The following is an 18,104-nucleotide window of genomic DNA, read 5'->3' on the forward strand; positions in this document are numbered from 1 at the left end:
ATTTAGACTTAGATTGACGGACACAGCTGTGATACAAAAACTCCGCTAATTAATGCGCGGGGCGCAGTGCCGCACGCCGAGCAAAGAATCTCCGCCATCATAGATCCGTATCTAATGTTTATCGAAAATATCGCAGTATCGCACTCTCGGCGCATTTATCTTAATTCCCGCCGTTTGATAGTTGTTTTAGAAACTTGTAGATATGTGAAAAGATACATTAATGCCTTCGTGAAGATCGCGCTGTCTTATCGGAGTCTGAATGAAAATCTTACCACCTTACTTAAGAAGGGAGATAAGTGAGCATTACCGGGACGACTTCCGGAAGTGATTAGTAAAAAAAAAATCACGTGTACTGTACAAAGAAAGACAACTCTTGCTTGACTAAAGAAAATTTTATTTTCGGTGTTCTGAATCAAAAGAAAAATAAATGTTTTACTTTCAAACATAATACATCTGTTAAAACGGAAACGACAATCAAACAACACACAACAATGAACAATAGATAAAATGACTGTGTTTTGCGCGTCAGTTCATCGTCTGATACAGACGGATCTTCTCTTTCCCTGACAGTCGCCTGCCATCGGTGTGTGTTTTCTCTCAGATCTTTTGTGTGGGTTTTTTTTTTATCATCGTATCGATACTAATTCACAAATGTATCATTAACTCACCGACACAGATTAGATTGAAATCTCGCAATGAAGGAAAACGTTTATAAACATCTCATTATTACAAAAACAGATGTGCAAGACTCAGTTTCAGTTCTGAGAAAAACATGAAAGACCATCAGGTGTAAGGTAACACGGGGAAAGAAACGTCCGGGGACTCATGGGATACAAATATACAGATTAAGATCTCGTTCTCACGTAAGATGACGAGATTTCAAACCCGGTGGATGCAGCTTGTGTGTGTTCTCTTTGTGGGAGAGCAGTCATTACAAAAGTATTACATCAATGCATGCAAAAATATATATATATTCTGTTTATAAATACTTTGAATTTATCAACTGCATATATATGTATAATATCCATTTCGTATTTATCGCGCATCGTGCAGGATGGTTTTTTATGTCATCAATTGAATTTTGACATTTTCTCGAATCCCGCTGAATCTGAATCGCATTGCATTAACATTTCTGTTGATATAAAGCAGGGTCATCTTTGAAAAATGCTAGATGCATTATGATAAACTTGTGTTCCTGACGAATAGACGCAAAAAAAAAACCCGGAAGTGAACATTTTTGACACATTGAATTCAATCTAAGTGAAATTCAATGTTCGATAATTAATATTCTTTATTTTGGTTTTGGCTTTTAAGGTACCTCACTATCCTGCACTTATACTTTTTAAAAGACTGCGTCACAAGATTGCGATTTAAATGTTTTGTTAAATTGTTTATATCGTTCGACGGGTTGTATATCGTCGTAGCTCAGTGGTTAAAGTATTGGGTTTCTGATCCGCAGGTCATGAGATCGAATCCATTTGGAGGTTGTGTTCATGTTAACTGAATTAAATTTTTGAAAATGTAATTTTTCATCCAAAATTCCACATTTTTTAAATACTTCTTATTCATTATGATATCCATCAAAATCAAGAAATTTTCTGCTGATTTGAGAAAATATTTCACGTTGTAGTGAGCCACCTTAAAGAGGACTGGACGGTTGTGGCCGTTTTTATACTGTATTTATCTCCTTATGAAAAAGAGCTCTGTATAAAGGCAAAAGAAAATCATTGAATTTCAAAGCTAAAATGAATGATATTTTTTTCTTTATAGCTTAAAAATTTCATAGTTACCTAAAAATGTTACAACATCTAAAGTAGATCCGATCGCTATTTTCTTGACCACCCGGCCTCCTGACCAATCAGATGTTTTGTTGGTTCAGCATGTTGGGGTATGTATCATTAAGTCAGAAAGAACCACCAAATGTTACATGTAGCGTAATATTCTATATTCTGCTAGACCCACCTACCAGTGAACCATGTACATTGCTTGTCTTAATATGCTGGTAGTGGATGAAACAGAATTTTGGAGATGGTAGGGAGCATCGAGTGTTCCCATTTACTTAATGTTGTTCTTTAATACAAAAATGATATTGATTGTCGTTTAGATCTGCAACATCATAGTTTTCCACCTAAACACTTAGGGTTTGCGATAAAATCATAAAAAGCGGCGAAGGAGGACAAGGGGTTTTAAATGAAATATACGTGTATTTACATATTTAAATTTAGATATCAGAATTTCAATGCAAAAAAGCAAGATATATTAATTCAAAAGATGTCATATTACTAGTATATATATAGAACATGAGGTAAGGCCTAGGATAGTCGTTGCAGGTCTTCGACGTTATTTCTGAATTTTAAACGTTTCATAACCCAGTTCTTTACAAAGAATAAGTCATGATGCTTTTAATCTATTTGATTATTTTTTTTCCTTTGCGATCAATAGAATCGATTGTTGTACAAAAATTCACAAGTGTTTGGGAATGGGACGCCCACCCCCACCCAATATTCATTTAGGGCTCCCCGGGTTATTTTTTATGATTTACCAAAGCATATGTTGATGTACATGTATACTACACTAAAAAAACACAATTAACACGTGCACGAAATAAGCTATGTATAAAAAATGTGTACCACTGGTATAGAAAGAAACCATGCATTGGTATATACATGTATTTAATTCTGCATAACTTTTTTCAAGTTATTGTACTATATTTACATTCAGTGTATATTTCCCCTAATGTTTGCTTGGAAATATGCGACGTTCGATTTAATTCTTATTGATACACTAAGCTCATTCAAGCGCCAGCAGGAGCACAATATAAACGTCATCACGCGTTTTAAGTATATTTTTTTTATGTAAGATTAATTAAAACGTTTAAACAATACATTACCAATTTGACATGTACAAGTGGAAAATAATCGTTAAATCATATCTATTCGTCAATAAAAAAGAATTTTTGACATTTAGTTTCTGACACTATATGTAATGTCGCGGAAGTGATCTAAATAGCATGTTAATTTGGCTGTTCCATACATGTATGTTTCATATCCCTGACTCAATGCGTATATAATGGCTTTATAGCGACGATACACAATATATTATACAAATTATAATCACAATATACTATACAAATAGACATCTGACAGTATGAAAATATGAATATAAGGATTGAATGCTCATTTTTGGAAGTCGTCGGTCCTATAACACACCAAGCGGTGCAGACAAATCATATACCTCGTCTTTTAAAAAAATTATTCCAAGTAAAATACGTATGCGCTAATTTCACTACTACTACTACTTAAAATAGTGATATTTTTTTTTAAAATTGAACTTTTCAAGGAGGGGGTCCAGTCTCCCGGAGCCCCGACACCTCCCCCCCCCCCCTTTAAATCCGTGCATACACTGGAACCACCTTAAAGACACCCTGATCTCTATCCTATTTTATGCTATGAAGTTTGTCAAACTCTTCGCCTGATTTTATTATGCAACAACGGCATTGTTGTACGAAAATAATTTTGTTATGAGGTTGGAAAAAGTGCATAGGAAACCTGTTTCAAAGATTGTGTAGTTTGAAGCTTTTTTTTCAAATTTTCAACTACGTATTTTACTTGGAATAGCTTCTTTTTTTTTTTAAAGAAGGTGATGTCACATATGTCTAACGTTTCTTGATTATTCAAATTTAAATTATGATTATGCAAATTCCAATATCTATTATCATATTTACAGTGCCCATAAGAAGTGCGATTCGTCGTCATAACTTCTGGATTAACCTTTGTATAAAGACTTTTTCTTTGCTGTATTTAATTATATCTTTTTTACGACAGACATAAAAGCGAAAATTATTGTAATATCGATCAGTGTGATACATAGATGAAAGACCAGTGCCCATATTTACTAAAGTTCGTAGACGTAAACGTAGACGTTACGAATGGCGTAAGATTGAAGTTACGAACACATTTGACATTGAACATTTCACCATATACATGGCTGTGACTTGCGGTTTAACTCAATTACACTGTATTAATTAACATCCGTATATGGAGATAATGATGAGAGAATGTAAAATCATTTGTACTGATGTTTCAATATTACAGAAATAAAAGAGTGGTTATCGAAATATAATTAAATGTGGTAAACTGAGTCACAGTTGTGTACTTCAAATTTATTGTTGAATTATTAAAACATTGTCTTTACTTCAGAACCCTCCCCTCCACGCATCCCCCCCTTCCCAACAAGTTCATTCAGATGCAGTTCCACTGTCAATCATTGAGTACGAAGAACATGGGGAGGGGGGGGGGATTCTTAGACCGGGTTACCCTTCGTCATCTAATGGGCTCTCTCGCCCTATCCAGTGCAAAATCCTCGATCAGTGCCTGCATGTGTATATGTAGGTGTAAATTCTTCAAGTATCAAACAAATGTCACGTCCTTGCAACTCAATAGTTCATGTTGTTTACTACGCCAAAATGAATCTAATATATGTAAAAAATATTTACCTGGCATATGACGAGACTATCTATGGAATATATCAAAACTTCTGTTAATAATCGCATTGAATGAAATATTGATTGTAGTTATATTGTAGATAATATATAAAAACAAATGGAAAAACGTACCGTATACAGATTACCTATTGTTACCTGTAGTTTTGAAGGACCGCGTTCAGTCAATTGCACCATGTATACACATGTACATGTATGTATTATAAGCACTAGTGAACATGTTGAAGTCATATACATGTACATGACATTGTACATGTACATATACCGGTATATGATGCACTATATATAAATGAGCATCTTCGCTCGGCAAGGATGACGATCCATGCACGTAGTTTTTTTCGCTAAAGATAATGGTAAATGGGCAGACTTTATTACTCTGTCCCAAGTTTTTGCTTCCACTTTTTTGCTCTGAGAGAGAGAGAGAGAGAGAGAGAGAGAGAGATGTGAGCTGATTTTAAGAGAAGAGAAAAGAGGACAATCCGACAATCATTACGTATTATATACGCACGCGTTGTAAAGCACCGCCGACTTATTAACAAGACTTTTTTTTTATCTTGACAGGAGCATGTCATTATAGTTGTTACCTGTGCGTCGCTAAGCTCTGCCCTTGAAATCTCGTGTCAACAACTTCAGTGATGCCGAGAACCAATCATTACTGTGATTGTTTCGATCAGTGGTCTCTAGCTTTTGTGTGATTTTAATGTATTTTTCGGACAATTTATGTTGTAAATCCTTCAACTCTTTCAACAGCTGGCGAATGATCAAAGCTACAATCCTGGAATATTTAATTAGACAAAGTGTGACACGTGTGGTACGGCTTACTCTTCATTTTCTGAACACCAGCGACATCTTTTAAAAGGACTCTAGGTCTTAATTTGGTTCTCTTGAGATTGCAAATATTTATCAGGAATATTAATCTTGGAAATGTGAAATATATGCATGTATTCGATCACGATGGAATAGCCCGCAGACATTTGCAAAATTTGATTATCAGAAACTCCTTGGATTTGTTTAACGCTAAATACATTTCGAAATGGATAAAGAAGATCCTGAAAGCATTCAGATGTCAACAGATGAAAAAGGTATGTACGTGTAACTTATGGTAATATTGTACATTTATATTGCTGGAAAACACCTTTTACTAAAATTATTGTCCAATCAACTAAGGCGGTCGTATGAGTTCAGAGCAGGGTAAAAGTGTATATAAGAATTGAAAGATCACTTCAGTAATCACAAAATATCTAATACGAAAATTTATGAAAGAATTAGGAAACATTTAAGCTATGTTGATACGTGTTGTTTTTCATTTTTTCCCTTCTCGGTAGTTAAAATTTAGAGGCATTATCATCATCTCTAGTTTTACCCTAACCTGAACCGGAAGTAAGAGTTCCCTTGCGGTGTTTTGAGAATTCGACACGTCATGTAAACACATTTACCGTTTAAAGCGTGTATGACAGGTGATATTCCTCTCACAGGTCCATCTCATATAGTCCCCATACCAGATAACACCAAACACGTGGAGATGACAGCGGGCAGAAACAAGCTCCTTATTTGTGCTGCAGGGACCTTCATCTGTTATTTCTACTATGGCATCATCCAGGAGTCAATGTGAGTTTCGATTCAGATGCTCTTTTTAAATCAGATGCTGTCATAAATATACCAGTTCATATAATAATTATATTTTTTAAAATTGCTGTTAGAATAAAAGCTTAGGATGAAACATTTTAGCCTAACAGGAAACAACAATGAGGTTCAATATAAATTCTTTTTCTTGTGGGTAAAAATCAAACTGCAGTTTATGAGCTTGATAAGAATGAAATTCGCCAACAACAGGCTATCACACAACTTACACTGTTATTCTCTCACCCTTAGCCTGATCACTGGATGTAAATAAATCACCCCCATGCTTAATGGTCCTAACATATGTTTTTCATGTACAAGCCTGAACTTCATCTATACATGACCATGTTTGTATTTTAACAGAACAAAGGGCAAATATGGAGAGGGAGAGAAGGCAGAAAAGTTCAAATACACATTAGCCCTGGTATTTGTGCAATGTATCATCAATGCTCTTGCAGCTAAAATTGGTATGTTATTTATTTCCTAATGAGGTTGATGCTATGGTGAAAAAAAACTTATATACAAATATATATTCTCCAGTTTGCCATTTTATCTCATCATCATGCTTATTGTTAGATTTCTATAGTGTAATTAAAGAATACCTGTAATTTATTTCTTTTTTCTTTTCTTTTCGTCTAGCCATGTTTTGGCAAAAGGAAAGAGACACAACTCCAGGCAAAATGTTCTCTCTATGTTCATTGTCATACCTGGGTGCAATGTTGGCTAGCAATCACGCCCTGCAGCATGTTTCATACCCCACACAGGTAGTACAGACTTACCACAGAAATGACTGATTTCACTGCTTTATTAATGTGAATTGTAGTGCTGAAACGAATACCATAAATCAGTATTCGAATATTCGTAGATGTCAAAGACAAGGTATTGAGTTTTTATTACTAAGTGGGTGTATGTGTAGACTGCCTAAACACGTCAGTTCGAAGTTGCCACTTAATTAATGCATGAGTATCCATTGAATTGGGTGTGCATTTATTTTTTAAGCAAATAATAATATACTGATATTTTTTTTTTAAATTTCCTTTAAATAGAATCAACAGATTTATTACTTCTTTAATAATATCCTGCAGTCCTGACTCCTGTGTGAGACCGATACGTAACTTCGTAAGTCAGTCCAAATATTTCCGCCATGTTTGATATAGTATTAAAAAGAAAACTGATAACGCTCATAGTTCTGGAAATGTTCTGTTTATTTAAAAAAAAACAAATTATATCGAGGTATCTTTTTAAAAAAAACTTTCAATGTACCTTTCAATATTAACTCTCCGTAGCTCACACTCGTTCAAACATTTAAGCAAATTATTTCTTCAGCGTCTATTATGAATTGATAAATCCAGAATGTTTGTCTCCGTTTGATGTAAACCCTGCTTTATACTTTCAAGGTAAACAAGCATGGCGGAAGAGTCTATTACTGGGTTAAGTACCGTAATAGATTCTACCAAGCATGGCAGTCATAGATGGCTTGTCTTTTCTTTCGTTCAGAGTAAAATTTTCCTGCTTCTCCTTTCCATTGTAACGAAATAACACGATGTTGCTTAGTTTACAATGCTTAATATGGGTGTTAAAATGTGATCGAATATTCGAATGCTAAATACACTTTCGAATATTAGAAATTTACTGTTCATTCGTGAATATTCGAACATTCGTTTCAGCACTAGTGAATTGGAATCTGAAGACTGAAAATTCTTTTCTTTTTTATTACAAACTGTTAAACATTATAATTTAACATTCAGATATAGAAATAAAATTTCAATGTAATTACGTTTTTCACTTTTTCAGGTCTTGGGAAAATCAGCAAAACCCATTCCTGTAATGATTCTAGGGATTATTTTCGCAAGGAAGCGTTATCCATGGGCCAAATTTCTATTTGTTCTTATGATAGTCTTGGGCGTCGCCATGTTCCTGTATAAAGATTCTGGACAAAGCAAGAAATCAGACACTGACAGTCTCATTGGCATGGGGGAGATTTTACTGGTATGTGGAATTGAAACCTTGCACTCAGAATTAATTGTTGGGAAGTAGTTTGTTTTCATTAAATGATTAAGTTATACCATAATGTGTCAACTTTACTTCAGATGGAACCTCTTAAATGAAATTTTCATGATTATTTAGGTTCCAGTAATATGTTTTTGCACAAAACAGGTTTCAATAATATGTTTATTTGCACAAAGTGGGTTTCAAGTCAGACTAATTTGATGACTTTATTTAAGATATACTGAAAGCTGCTTGGTTCGATTTTACATCAAATTTTATGCACGCTTTTAAACGATGGTTATGCTTAGTATATGTATAATAATAGACATTGCAGTAGTTTTTTCTAGTCAATTATGCCAAATTACAATGAAGAAAAATACGTACAAAATTTGCTAACAAACAAACAACATAAAAGGGTACCGCGTTATTTCACCTCATGTTAAATTTTACCACTGACGACGAGACGGGAATGGTTGTATTACAACTTTGACATCGTATTAAATAAAGGTCGATATATCAGACAAATTACAAATAAATATGTGTACGTTTTGTTCGCTAATATTTCTGAAAGTTTGCTTTCTTTACAATTGATGCATAGCATTGCAGGTTGAATACTAGTAACCCCAATCATTCGGGGGACGAAACCGAACAGTTTTCTTTTCTAAAAATTCCCGTGATGCACTTTGGTTTGTTTTTTCGTTTGCCCAAAAAGAAATTATTTTATTTAATTTGAATATTTCTAACTTTGAAAGGAGACTGATTCTGCTCATGTAAATAGGAGAAAGTCCATAACTTTCTAAAATAATTGGTTTGTATGGAAAAAATTTTGATACTGTAATAACAAAAAAAATCGGACCAAGCAGCTTGAACTTTTGATTAACTTTCTATTTGCAAGAGTTACTGATCTTTGTTCAAATAATTTGGGTTAGAAAGACATCAACTGGGTAAATCCTAAATCTTACGCTTTTTCCAACAATGTAGGTATTAAGATTCAAGTTGTTCTTTATTGGGAAAGAGTAAACTTTCAGCCCATATTGTCATTATTACTTCTAATGTTTCAATGAATCTGCATTTATTCCTTTTCCATGCAGTTGGTATCCCTGACACTAGATGGTGTAACGGGAGCTGTACAAGAAAGAATGAGATCAGATCATAAAACAGGGGCCAACAGCATGATGTTCAACATCAATGTGTGGTCTATATTATGGTCAGCTATAGGTATGTCACACTTATTTTGTTTTTTTTTTTTAGCTTTGTCAAAAGTTCAAAAAATAAATCAGTAATCAGTGCCTATTCAGCAGAATCTGTAATATTCAGCTGTAAAATTTTATTTTTTCAAATTTTTCTAATGTACACAAAATCCAATGAAAATGAGTTGACAAAATGAGTCGTAAACATGTACATACAAAGCTGGAACAATTTTTTTTTAATTCATAGTGTTTCTCACACTTTAAGTTATGTTAACAATGAATAAAAACTGAAGTTTTATCGTAATTGTAAGTAAATCACAAAATAAACCCCAATCAAACAACCTGTTAACTCTTAAAATACAAAATGTTACCACCACAAAGATAATAAAAATTAATAGTTTTGCCGAGCAGAATTATAGGAAAATGGAACTAAATTTACACAATAAACAATCCATAAATTGGGTATAGATACTACATTATTGATTCAAACAATTCATGCAGTCATTATTTTTGTCTTCTGTAGGTCTTATAGTAACAGGAGAAGGCATAGCATTCTTAGGTTTCATGGAAAGACATCCATCTATACTTGCCAAGATGGTCACATTTGGTTTAGCCAGTGCAGCTGGACAGGTAGGGGCGACAATTATTATATGTAACTAAATAGCTTTCTGCAAGAGTTACTGATCTTTGTGCTCCAAATTCATGTTACGTGTAATAAAATCTTGCATAGAATAAAAAAATCTCACTGTAGTTTAAATTTCATCATGCTCTTGATTTGGATAATTTCCATTAGAATAATAAAAAATTGAACTCTAATCAATAGATTAAATAATGAAAATTTAAAGGACTATTTACCATAGGCAAATAACATTAATATACATAGAGATTGTAAAAATATTTCATGGTGAATAATCTTTAATTTTTATATGGCAAAACACAAGTCCACTGAAGTGAAATAAGTTTTTATAACCCCTTTTTTCTTTCCAGACCTTCATTTTCATCACCGTTTCCACATTTGGACCACTAACTTGCTCCATCATCACAACCACCCGGAAATTCTTTACCATCTTGGGATCTGTCATTATTTTCCAAAACCCTATGAACAGCCGGCAGTGGATTGGCACAGTCTTAGTATTCATGGGCCTAGGACTAGATAGTGCATATGGAAAAGAAAAGAAACACGTCAAGAAATGAACTTCAAGGGACGCAATTGGTTAATTCTAGGACCAGTAAAACCTTGAGCAAAAATTTTGGTGCATAATGGTGAAACTTTTCATAAAAAGATAATTAAGAGCTTTAGGAGTGGTTACGGATGATTGTTATGTAGGTAGGTTCATTGTATTTAGGAAGCTGTAAACCATAGCCACGTGGACATATTAATAACAGTTATTCTGTGATAAAAAGTAACTTAAAAAATGATATAAAAGGTAGCAAGGCAGAGCTTATATTTTACAGTGTGTTTAAGTGATGAATGTATGACCAGTGCCTATATTTCATACAGATCTGAAAACAGTGTTATGGTAGAACTGAATAGAATGATTCAGTGACGATCGAAGCGGACAGTTCAAGAACCTGAACAAATCGTGTACATGTTCATGTAGATCATGATTGAACACATTATCGGTAAATGGGATCAAAATAACTAGTATTCAGGATGGATGCAAAATGAAGTTTTCCTCTTAATGTAATAATTCCATATGATTTTAGAAACAAGAAAGTTTGCATGATATAAAATTTTATATTAATGTACCTATATTAGTTTAATGTGACCATTGTTATTTGTAGCTGTTTTTAGCATAAGGAAAACTTCATATCTAACAATCCATGGCATTGCAATGTTTGTTTGTTGTTTTAAGTCAATAAAAGTTTATGTTTTGGAAATGATCTGTAATTATGTCTTAAGATAAATGATGGTAAACATCTTTTTAAGCATTTACATGTTTTCTACCCGTCTCTCATTGTCTTTTGACCCCCTCTATCTATAATAGTATGATTTAATGTGAGTTTTGTAAAAAATTATCCCCTTACATGTATATAAATTTATAAAACGTTAAAATGAGACTAAATAAAATATAAAATGATATTAAACAAATGTTTTGAGACAATCAGAAAAGCAATTTTATTTAGATAGATTGATAGTTTATATTACATGTAGATTGATAAATTTCTAAACATCATTGAGATAGGCAACGCTCTGCTTAGATAAAGAACATTTGGACGAAAAACCTTTTGGAGGACATTTCTTTTGACCTTGACTGATGACTGGAGGTAGTTGCAAACCCAACACCTACTGACAGTATTTTTGTTAAATCAGAGCATGACTGGGCCAAAGAGAATGAGTGGGTTGTTTTTTTTCAGAAATTTTGTTTTGTAGACATCTGCTGCATCCTTCATATTTGACCTTCACTACAAACCCTCACACAAAAGCACTCTCAATTTAAGGTGTGAACGAAATGAGGGATAAGGGAGAATATAAAGTCAAGACAGGAATGTTTAGATGAGGTCTGATGTGACTTTGACCTAAATGCTGTATTCATGGTCACTGCACAACCTTTGAATAAAGGCACTCTTGAAGTAAGAGCCAGACTGTGCCAAAGGAAATTCTTTCACCGTTTTATATTTTTTAATTTTTAAAATATTTGACAAAAAATATGCTTAAAATTTTTGGGAAAGGTTAAAATCATAAAAGTCCCAGCGGTATCCAAACCCAGGACTTACATACTCGCAGAAGACACGTAGCATCAGCGGCCCCCCCCCCCCCCCACACCCTTTTTTGCGCAGCGAAGATTTTTCTAAATTTTACATTCAAAAAATTGAATTAACATGAGTTGCCCCCCCCCCCCCCCCCCCAACACACACTTTTATTGGACCATGTAAAAAATTTAATTGAAAATAAGGAAATAAACAGTGAAATTGAAGTTAAAGGTATACTTGTCCCGCTTTTTAATTGCAAATTTTTAATACGGAGGTGGAATCTTTTCATACAATTTGGGATTTTATACCTTGTGTTTAACATATTATTACATTGCATTGGGTAAACCAAGTGTTTGTGTAACCTTGCATAAGAAAGGAAGATGACCTTGTTATGTCCGACAAAAATATTGCTTGGCCATTCTGTATGTATTAGTGACATTATCTCTACAAGTATTTAAAACTCAACCATAAATACATGTACATGGAGTTGATATTTAAATCAAATCCTCTATGCAGTCACTCGCACCCGCAGTGATGTGGACTTTTGCGCCCATAAGATTAATGAGTTAACAACATTAAATAGTTCTTTAAAAAAATGGAAGATTGAACCATCATCTCCAGCCACAATTTCAAACTAATTTTTGCACAACACATCCTTGGGTGAATGGCTTCCAAGTAATCAAACATATTATATGCAAAAGAAAATGCTACCTAGAATGAATGAAAATGAAAAATCCACACCTTGATAGTTCTCAACAAGGCTCATCAGCACTTGGAGAAGTTTAAAAACAAATTTTTAAAAGAATATATTGGTACAAACGAAGTAATTAGTGACATGCACCATATAGAATGGTTTCCATTCATTCTCATTCAACCAATGTTAATATAAAAATATGATTATGTTTTTTCTTGGGTAGGGGGAGGGGGGTTTACCTAAGGCCAATATTTACGTGTTGGTGACAATTCATTTTGGCAGTTTATTTTAAAAATTACTTTGTATCATGTACTTGTTTTTCTTAAGTATTTTTATTAAGTTTTATATGAGCCTAGAAAGCACCAGGACAGACTAAAATAGCGGTAAACTCTTATGAGACTCTCACAGAGACTTCCTTTTATATTTTCTGAAAACAACTGATACTAAATGAACGCTTTTCTGACACTATGGAATCATTAGAATTCGAGGTGGATCAATTTTCGTGGTATTCGTGGGTAACCCTTACATACAAATTTACATCCTCCACGAAAACTAATAATAAAAGATTATGTTTTCCTACTGGAACTAAAAACCAACGCATCTACGAAATTACATGCCCACCAATAATCAAAAATCCCACAATCCACGAAAATTGCCCCCCCCCCCCCCCCCCCGGAAATTAAATGATTCCACAGTAGTGGTCATTCCAATTATCCAAAAATATATCTTAGACAGAAGTGCATTGCATTGCATTTGTTTTTAAAATGTAAGGCAGTTTGACATCGAGTTCATGAGATGTTATGCATTCAATTTTACAGGTAAATATGATCCACTTAAAACCTGTTCTTTGTTATTTTCAATACATTTTTTATATAAAATTTAAGAAATTTAAAAATAAAAGTTATATTATCTATCTCAATAATATATAAAGCCGATTCATTTCACTTCCAATATAATACCAGAATGAATTATTATTATGTAGAAAATGTTGCTTTTCTAGAAGTCCAAAGAACATGAATTTTTTAGAACTTTATCATTTATATTCTTAATTTTAAAGTTATGAGAGTTACGGAACAGATAAAAATATTTTATTTATGTGACTTTTTCCCTTTGACAAGTTTTACAAATATATACTTAGTCTATTTAGTAATCGATGCCTCTTTTACATACAAAAATTTAATCACATGAACATATTGAATCTATGAAGAGAAACATTACTTTTAAATTAATTTCTGAACTGCAATTTATTGAATTCAGCGACTATTAGAACTAAAATAATTTTTTCTGAACCTGATTTTTAGCGACTTTTTAGCGACTTGGCGATGTAAAGAGATAATGGTATATCCAGGGTTTTTTTTGGCGTACATGTAAATTTGACGATTTCTCAATGTTCAAAAATATGGTCTCGAATGTATATATGTTTTATTATACTTTCATGTTAAATACTGAAATCTGATTGGTTTAGACGCAGTTGATAATCCGTTCTATTACCCTCAGCGTTAGTAACACACTTAGCAACGCGTAGAACACAACGAATTGTAATATGCGCGTAAACTATGCGTGTACGGTTCGCCAAAGAATTCACGTCATTCATATATAAAAGTAGTAAAGTTTTCTTTAAAATTAAGACATTCAGTATAATAAAATAAATAGTGCCTATTTAGGAGGGTAAGAGTTGAAATTGACACCCCTCGAAAACCACTGTCAACTTCCGCTTCGCGTCGTTTGACAATACTCTTCTCGGGGTGTCAATTTCAACTCTTACCCTCCTAAACAGGCACTATTTATATAATGTATATTCATTTGTCCTAAAAACATGACTGCCTGAAAAGCCAGGAATGGCGAAAACGTTTGCAGTTAACAGGATCAATTTGTGATTTTATTCTGGATATTTATTATTTTTCAGTTATGTATATGTTTATATATATATGTATTCCGGAAATCTGTAGTTTAACAAAGCACGCATTGATTTTCCACTTTAAAAGTCACATATGTTGAGAACACAGGTTTCTTTATGTGATTACATCTTTAAATCAAGAGAACATCGATGTCGGGGTTTGTGGTCAAGACTAACACTGAATATGTCCTTTATTCGTAAAGGAAAAAAACCCGATGGGATGATGCAATCGGCTGTTCTTACATGAACATCCATGACATGAGCTCACAACATGGGATAAGACATGTATTAACATTGATTTCAGTGTATATTTCCCCTTATGTTTGCATTGAAAAATCTGCGACGTTCAATTTTCTATGAATACGCTTTGCTAATTCATACACCATGAGCACAAATATTAACGTATCCACGTGTTTTAAATGAGTATATTTATTTTTGTAAGATTAAAAAAAAACGTTCAATCTTACATAACCAATCTGATATGTACTTTTGGAAAATAATCATTAAAATATATCTAGATTGCTTTACAAAGTAAAATTAAACATTATTTTTTGTTTATTTAGAAGCGTTTGATTCCTAATTTTGTTTCTCTATAATCTTCAAATATTTTAACTGATCGAAGTCAGGAAGGCCATGCAATAGATCGCCATCAATGTATTTAAAATTCTAACAATATTAAAAGGAAACACATACAAGTGATCTGGATTTTGGCGACTTCCCTGTACACTCCCTCTCCGAAAAAAACCCTGCAAAAACAAAATATCTAAACCCCCCCCCCCCCCAAAAAAAATTAAGTCTTTGTAGTGATGACTTTAAAAAAACTAGACTGCATGTACTTCATTTTTGCCAGTAATTTCTCGGAATAAAACTTGTTTTAGTCAATATATCTCGCATCGCTTAGTATAAGATTAAGAGGCGTCTAGTAATGGGTATTTTCTTTCGTTTCATTCATTTTCGATCAACAAACAATTGTAAAAATAAACTTGTCATGTACTGCCCAAAGTCCAAGATCTTGTTAAAACAGCTCTAAATATATGCAATACCATTTTCCCCAATATAATCGAGGATAAACAACTAAGAAAATTTTAAATGTTTAATCCAACCATTACCTACTACACACACAAAATGGTATTCCTCCTCACAAGAAGTGTCAGCATACTGTGGTTTCATCAGTTTTCGTTGAATACCAATTTTCGTGGATTTCGTTTTTAAGTTGATCCATGAAATTAAATGTTCACTGAAATGCAATTTCTATTAACATTTTGTATTGATGGGGTCATTGGCCACGAATGTGCATATCCTTGATTGTGATTTTCATTTTATCCACGAAAATTGATACCCTTGAATATTAATGAAACCACAGTAAGTCTCATTGCTGTATTTGTTGCATGAAAATGGAAGTATCACATTCTCTGCAAAAGTAAAAAAAAAATCATTTTATAAACAACTTTTAATTATATTTAACGAATGTAAATTAAACATGTAGTCTACATATGTAAATATATATTTATCAGCAAAATCTATTGTTTACGTTTAATGTTAGTTAAATATGGTTTTACCAATAAAAACTATAATTAACTAATTGTTTTAAAACTATAGTTTATAGTTTGTGAACTATAGTATATTTATAGTTGACAAAGTTAGTTTATCAACTGTTAAACTACGTCCAACTCATTTTTTGTCAATTTGATGTGGCATAGATTCACTGTTTTGCAAAATAGAATAAACGATAAAAAAATCTGTATAACATTTTTTTCTTATATAAGCTCTATTTAGGGTTGATCATACTAGTCTAGAGTTTTCTTGGGAAAATATAAATATGTGGAGTGGGACGGTTATTGATAATAATTTGCTATGACAGTTTGGTTTTCCCCCAAAAAGTACAAGAAGACGCGATGGTGTATCGTAGGAATGATAAAAGTACCGTGGCGGTCACGCGGGCCAATACAGGATCCGCGTTGCCTGTACTGTACCACTGTGGCATCAACTCGCATGCTTTTTGTAAGTATTCTGCAGAAAATCACTATCGACGTTTTATAGGGATAAAGTATTATTCAAACTAATGATCTGCTTTCAAATAGATACAGGGAAACATGTTTTGTGAAAATTCCTGTCATTTACAGGAATTTTAAGTTATTTCCTTCAGAGGAAACGGCACTTTGACATAGTGTAAGAAACCGTGATAAAGAAGTATCCGGAATGTCGTATATAACTGTCCACTTAGTGTTGAACTCTCGCATCATGTAAGATAAAGTCGTGCTGATTCATACTTTAACTTTGGTAGCTCTCACCCACGAATTAACATCCTCCACGAATAAATAAATTAGGACTGTAAAGTCATAGTTCCTTTTGTAAGTATCAGAGAATACACGAAATTACGTCCCCATGAACCTGTAAAATTAAAGCAATCCACGAAAATTGGCCCCCACGAAATTTTAATGATTCCACAGTAAATGTTTAATCCAACCATTACCTACAACACACACAAAAGGGTATTCCTCCTCACAAGAAGTCTCAGCATAAGTCTCATTGCTGTATTTGGTGCATGAAAATGAAAGTACAATGTATCACACTCTCTTCAAAAGTAAAAAAAAATCATTTTATAAACAACTTTTAATTATATTTAACGAATGTAAATTAAACATGTAGTCTACATATGTAAATATATATTTATCAGCAAAATCTATTGTTTACGTTTAATGTTAGTTAAATATGGTTTTACCAATAAAAACTATAATTAACTAATTGTTTTAAAACTATAGTTTATAGTTTGTGAACTATAGTATATTTATAGTTGACAAAGTTAGTTTATCAACTGTTAAACTACGTCCAACTCATTTTTTGTCAATTTGATGTGGCATAGATTCACTGTTTTGCAAAATAGAATAAACGATAAAAAAATCTGTATAACATTTTTTTCTTATATAAGCTCTATTTAGGGTTGATCATACTAGTCTAGAGTTTTCTTGGGAAAATATAAATATGTGGAGTGGGACGGTTATTGATAATAATTTGCTATGACAGTTTGGTTTTCCCCCAAAAAGTACAAGAAGACGCGATGGTGTATCGTAGGAATGATAAAAGTACCGTGGCGGTCACGCGGGCCAATACAGGATCCGCGTTGCCTGTACTGTACCACTGTGGCATCAACTCGCATGCTTTTTGTAAGTATTCTGCAGAAAATCACTATCGACGTTTTATAGGGATAAAGTATTATTCAAACTAATGATCTGCTTTCAAATAGATACAGGGAAACATGTTTTGTGAAAATTCCTGTCATTTACAGGAATTTTAAGTTATTTCCTTCAGAGGAAACGGCACTTTGACATAGTGTAAGAAACCGTGATAAAGAAGTATCCGGAATGTCGTATATAACTGTCCACTTAGTGTTGAACTCTCGCATCATGTAAGATAAAGTCGTGCTGATTCATACTTTAACTTTATAAAAAATAAACACGCAAACAACCAAACAATCACAAAGTCAAATCACCGCCATCACCAACTTTCCTCAAGTCAATA

At 33.2% G+C, this 18,104-nt stretch overlaps 1 protein-coding gene across 1 annotated transcript; it reads left to right on the top strand.

Moving 5' to 3' along the window:
• The first annotated feature begins 5,866 nt into the window (after nt 1-5,866).
• LOC128167502 (solute carrier family 35 member B1-like) lies at nt 5,867-11,184 on the top strand. The gene is made up of 7 exons (XM_052833262.1): nt 5,867-6,109; nt 6,485-6,588; nt 6,761-6,885; nt 7,916-8,110; nt 9,202-9,328; nt 9,824-9,930; nt 10,288-11,184. Exons 1-7 carry the CDS (start codon nt 5,952-5,954, stop codon nt 10,492-10,494), a joined length of 1,023 nt encoding a protein of 340 aa, XP_052689222.1. The 5' UTR covers nt 5,867-5,951; the 3' UTR covers nt 10,495-11,184.
• Nucleotides 11,185-18,104: the final 6,920 nt, after the last annotated feature.

Source organism: Crassostrea angulata, chromosome 1, assembly GCF_025612915.1.
Source record: "Crassostrea angulata isolate pt1a10 chromosome 1, ASM2561291v2, whole genome shotgun sequence".
NCBI classification, from domain to species: Eukaryota; Metazoa; Mollusca; class Bivalvia; order Ostreida; family Ostreidae; genus Magallana; species Magallana angulata.

Excerpts from the sequence above, each read along its gene's own strand:
- LOC128167502 (XM_052833262.1), top strand. The coding sequence starts at position 5,952 with ATGACAGGTGATATTCCTCTCACAGGTCCATCTCATATAGTCCCCATA. Across the intron at positions 6,110-6,484 it reads GGCATCATCCAGGAGTCAAT|AACAAAGGGCAAATATGGAG; the intron begins GTGAGTTTCGAT and ends GTATTTTAACAG. Across the intron at positions 9,329-9,823 it reads TATATTATGGTCAGCTATAG|GTCTTATAGTAACAGGAGAA; the intron begins GTATGTCACACT and ends TGTCTTCTGTAG.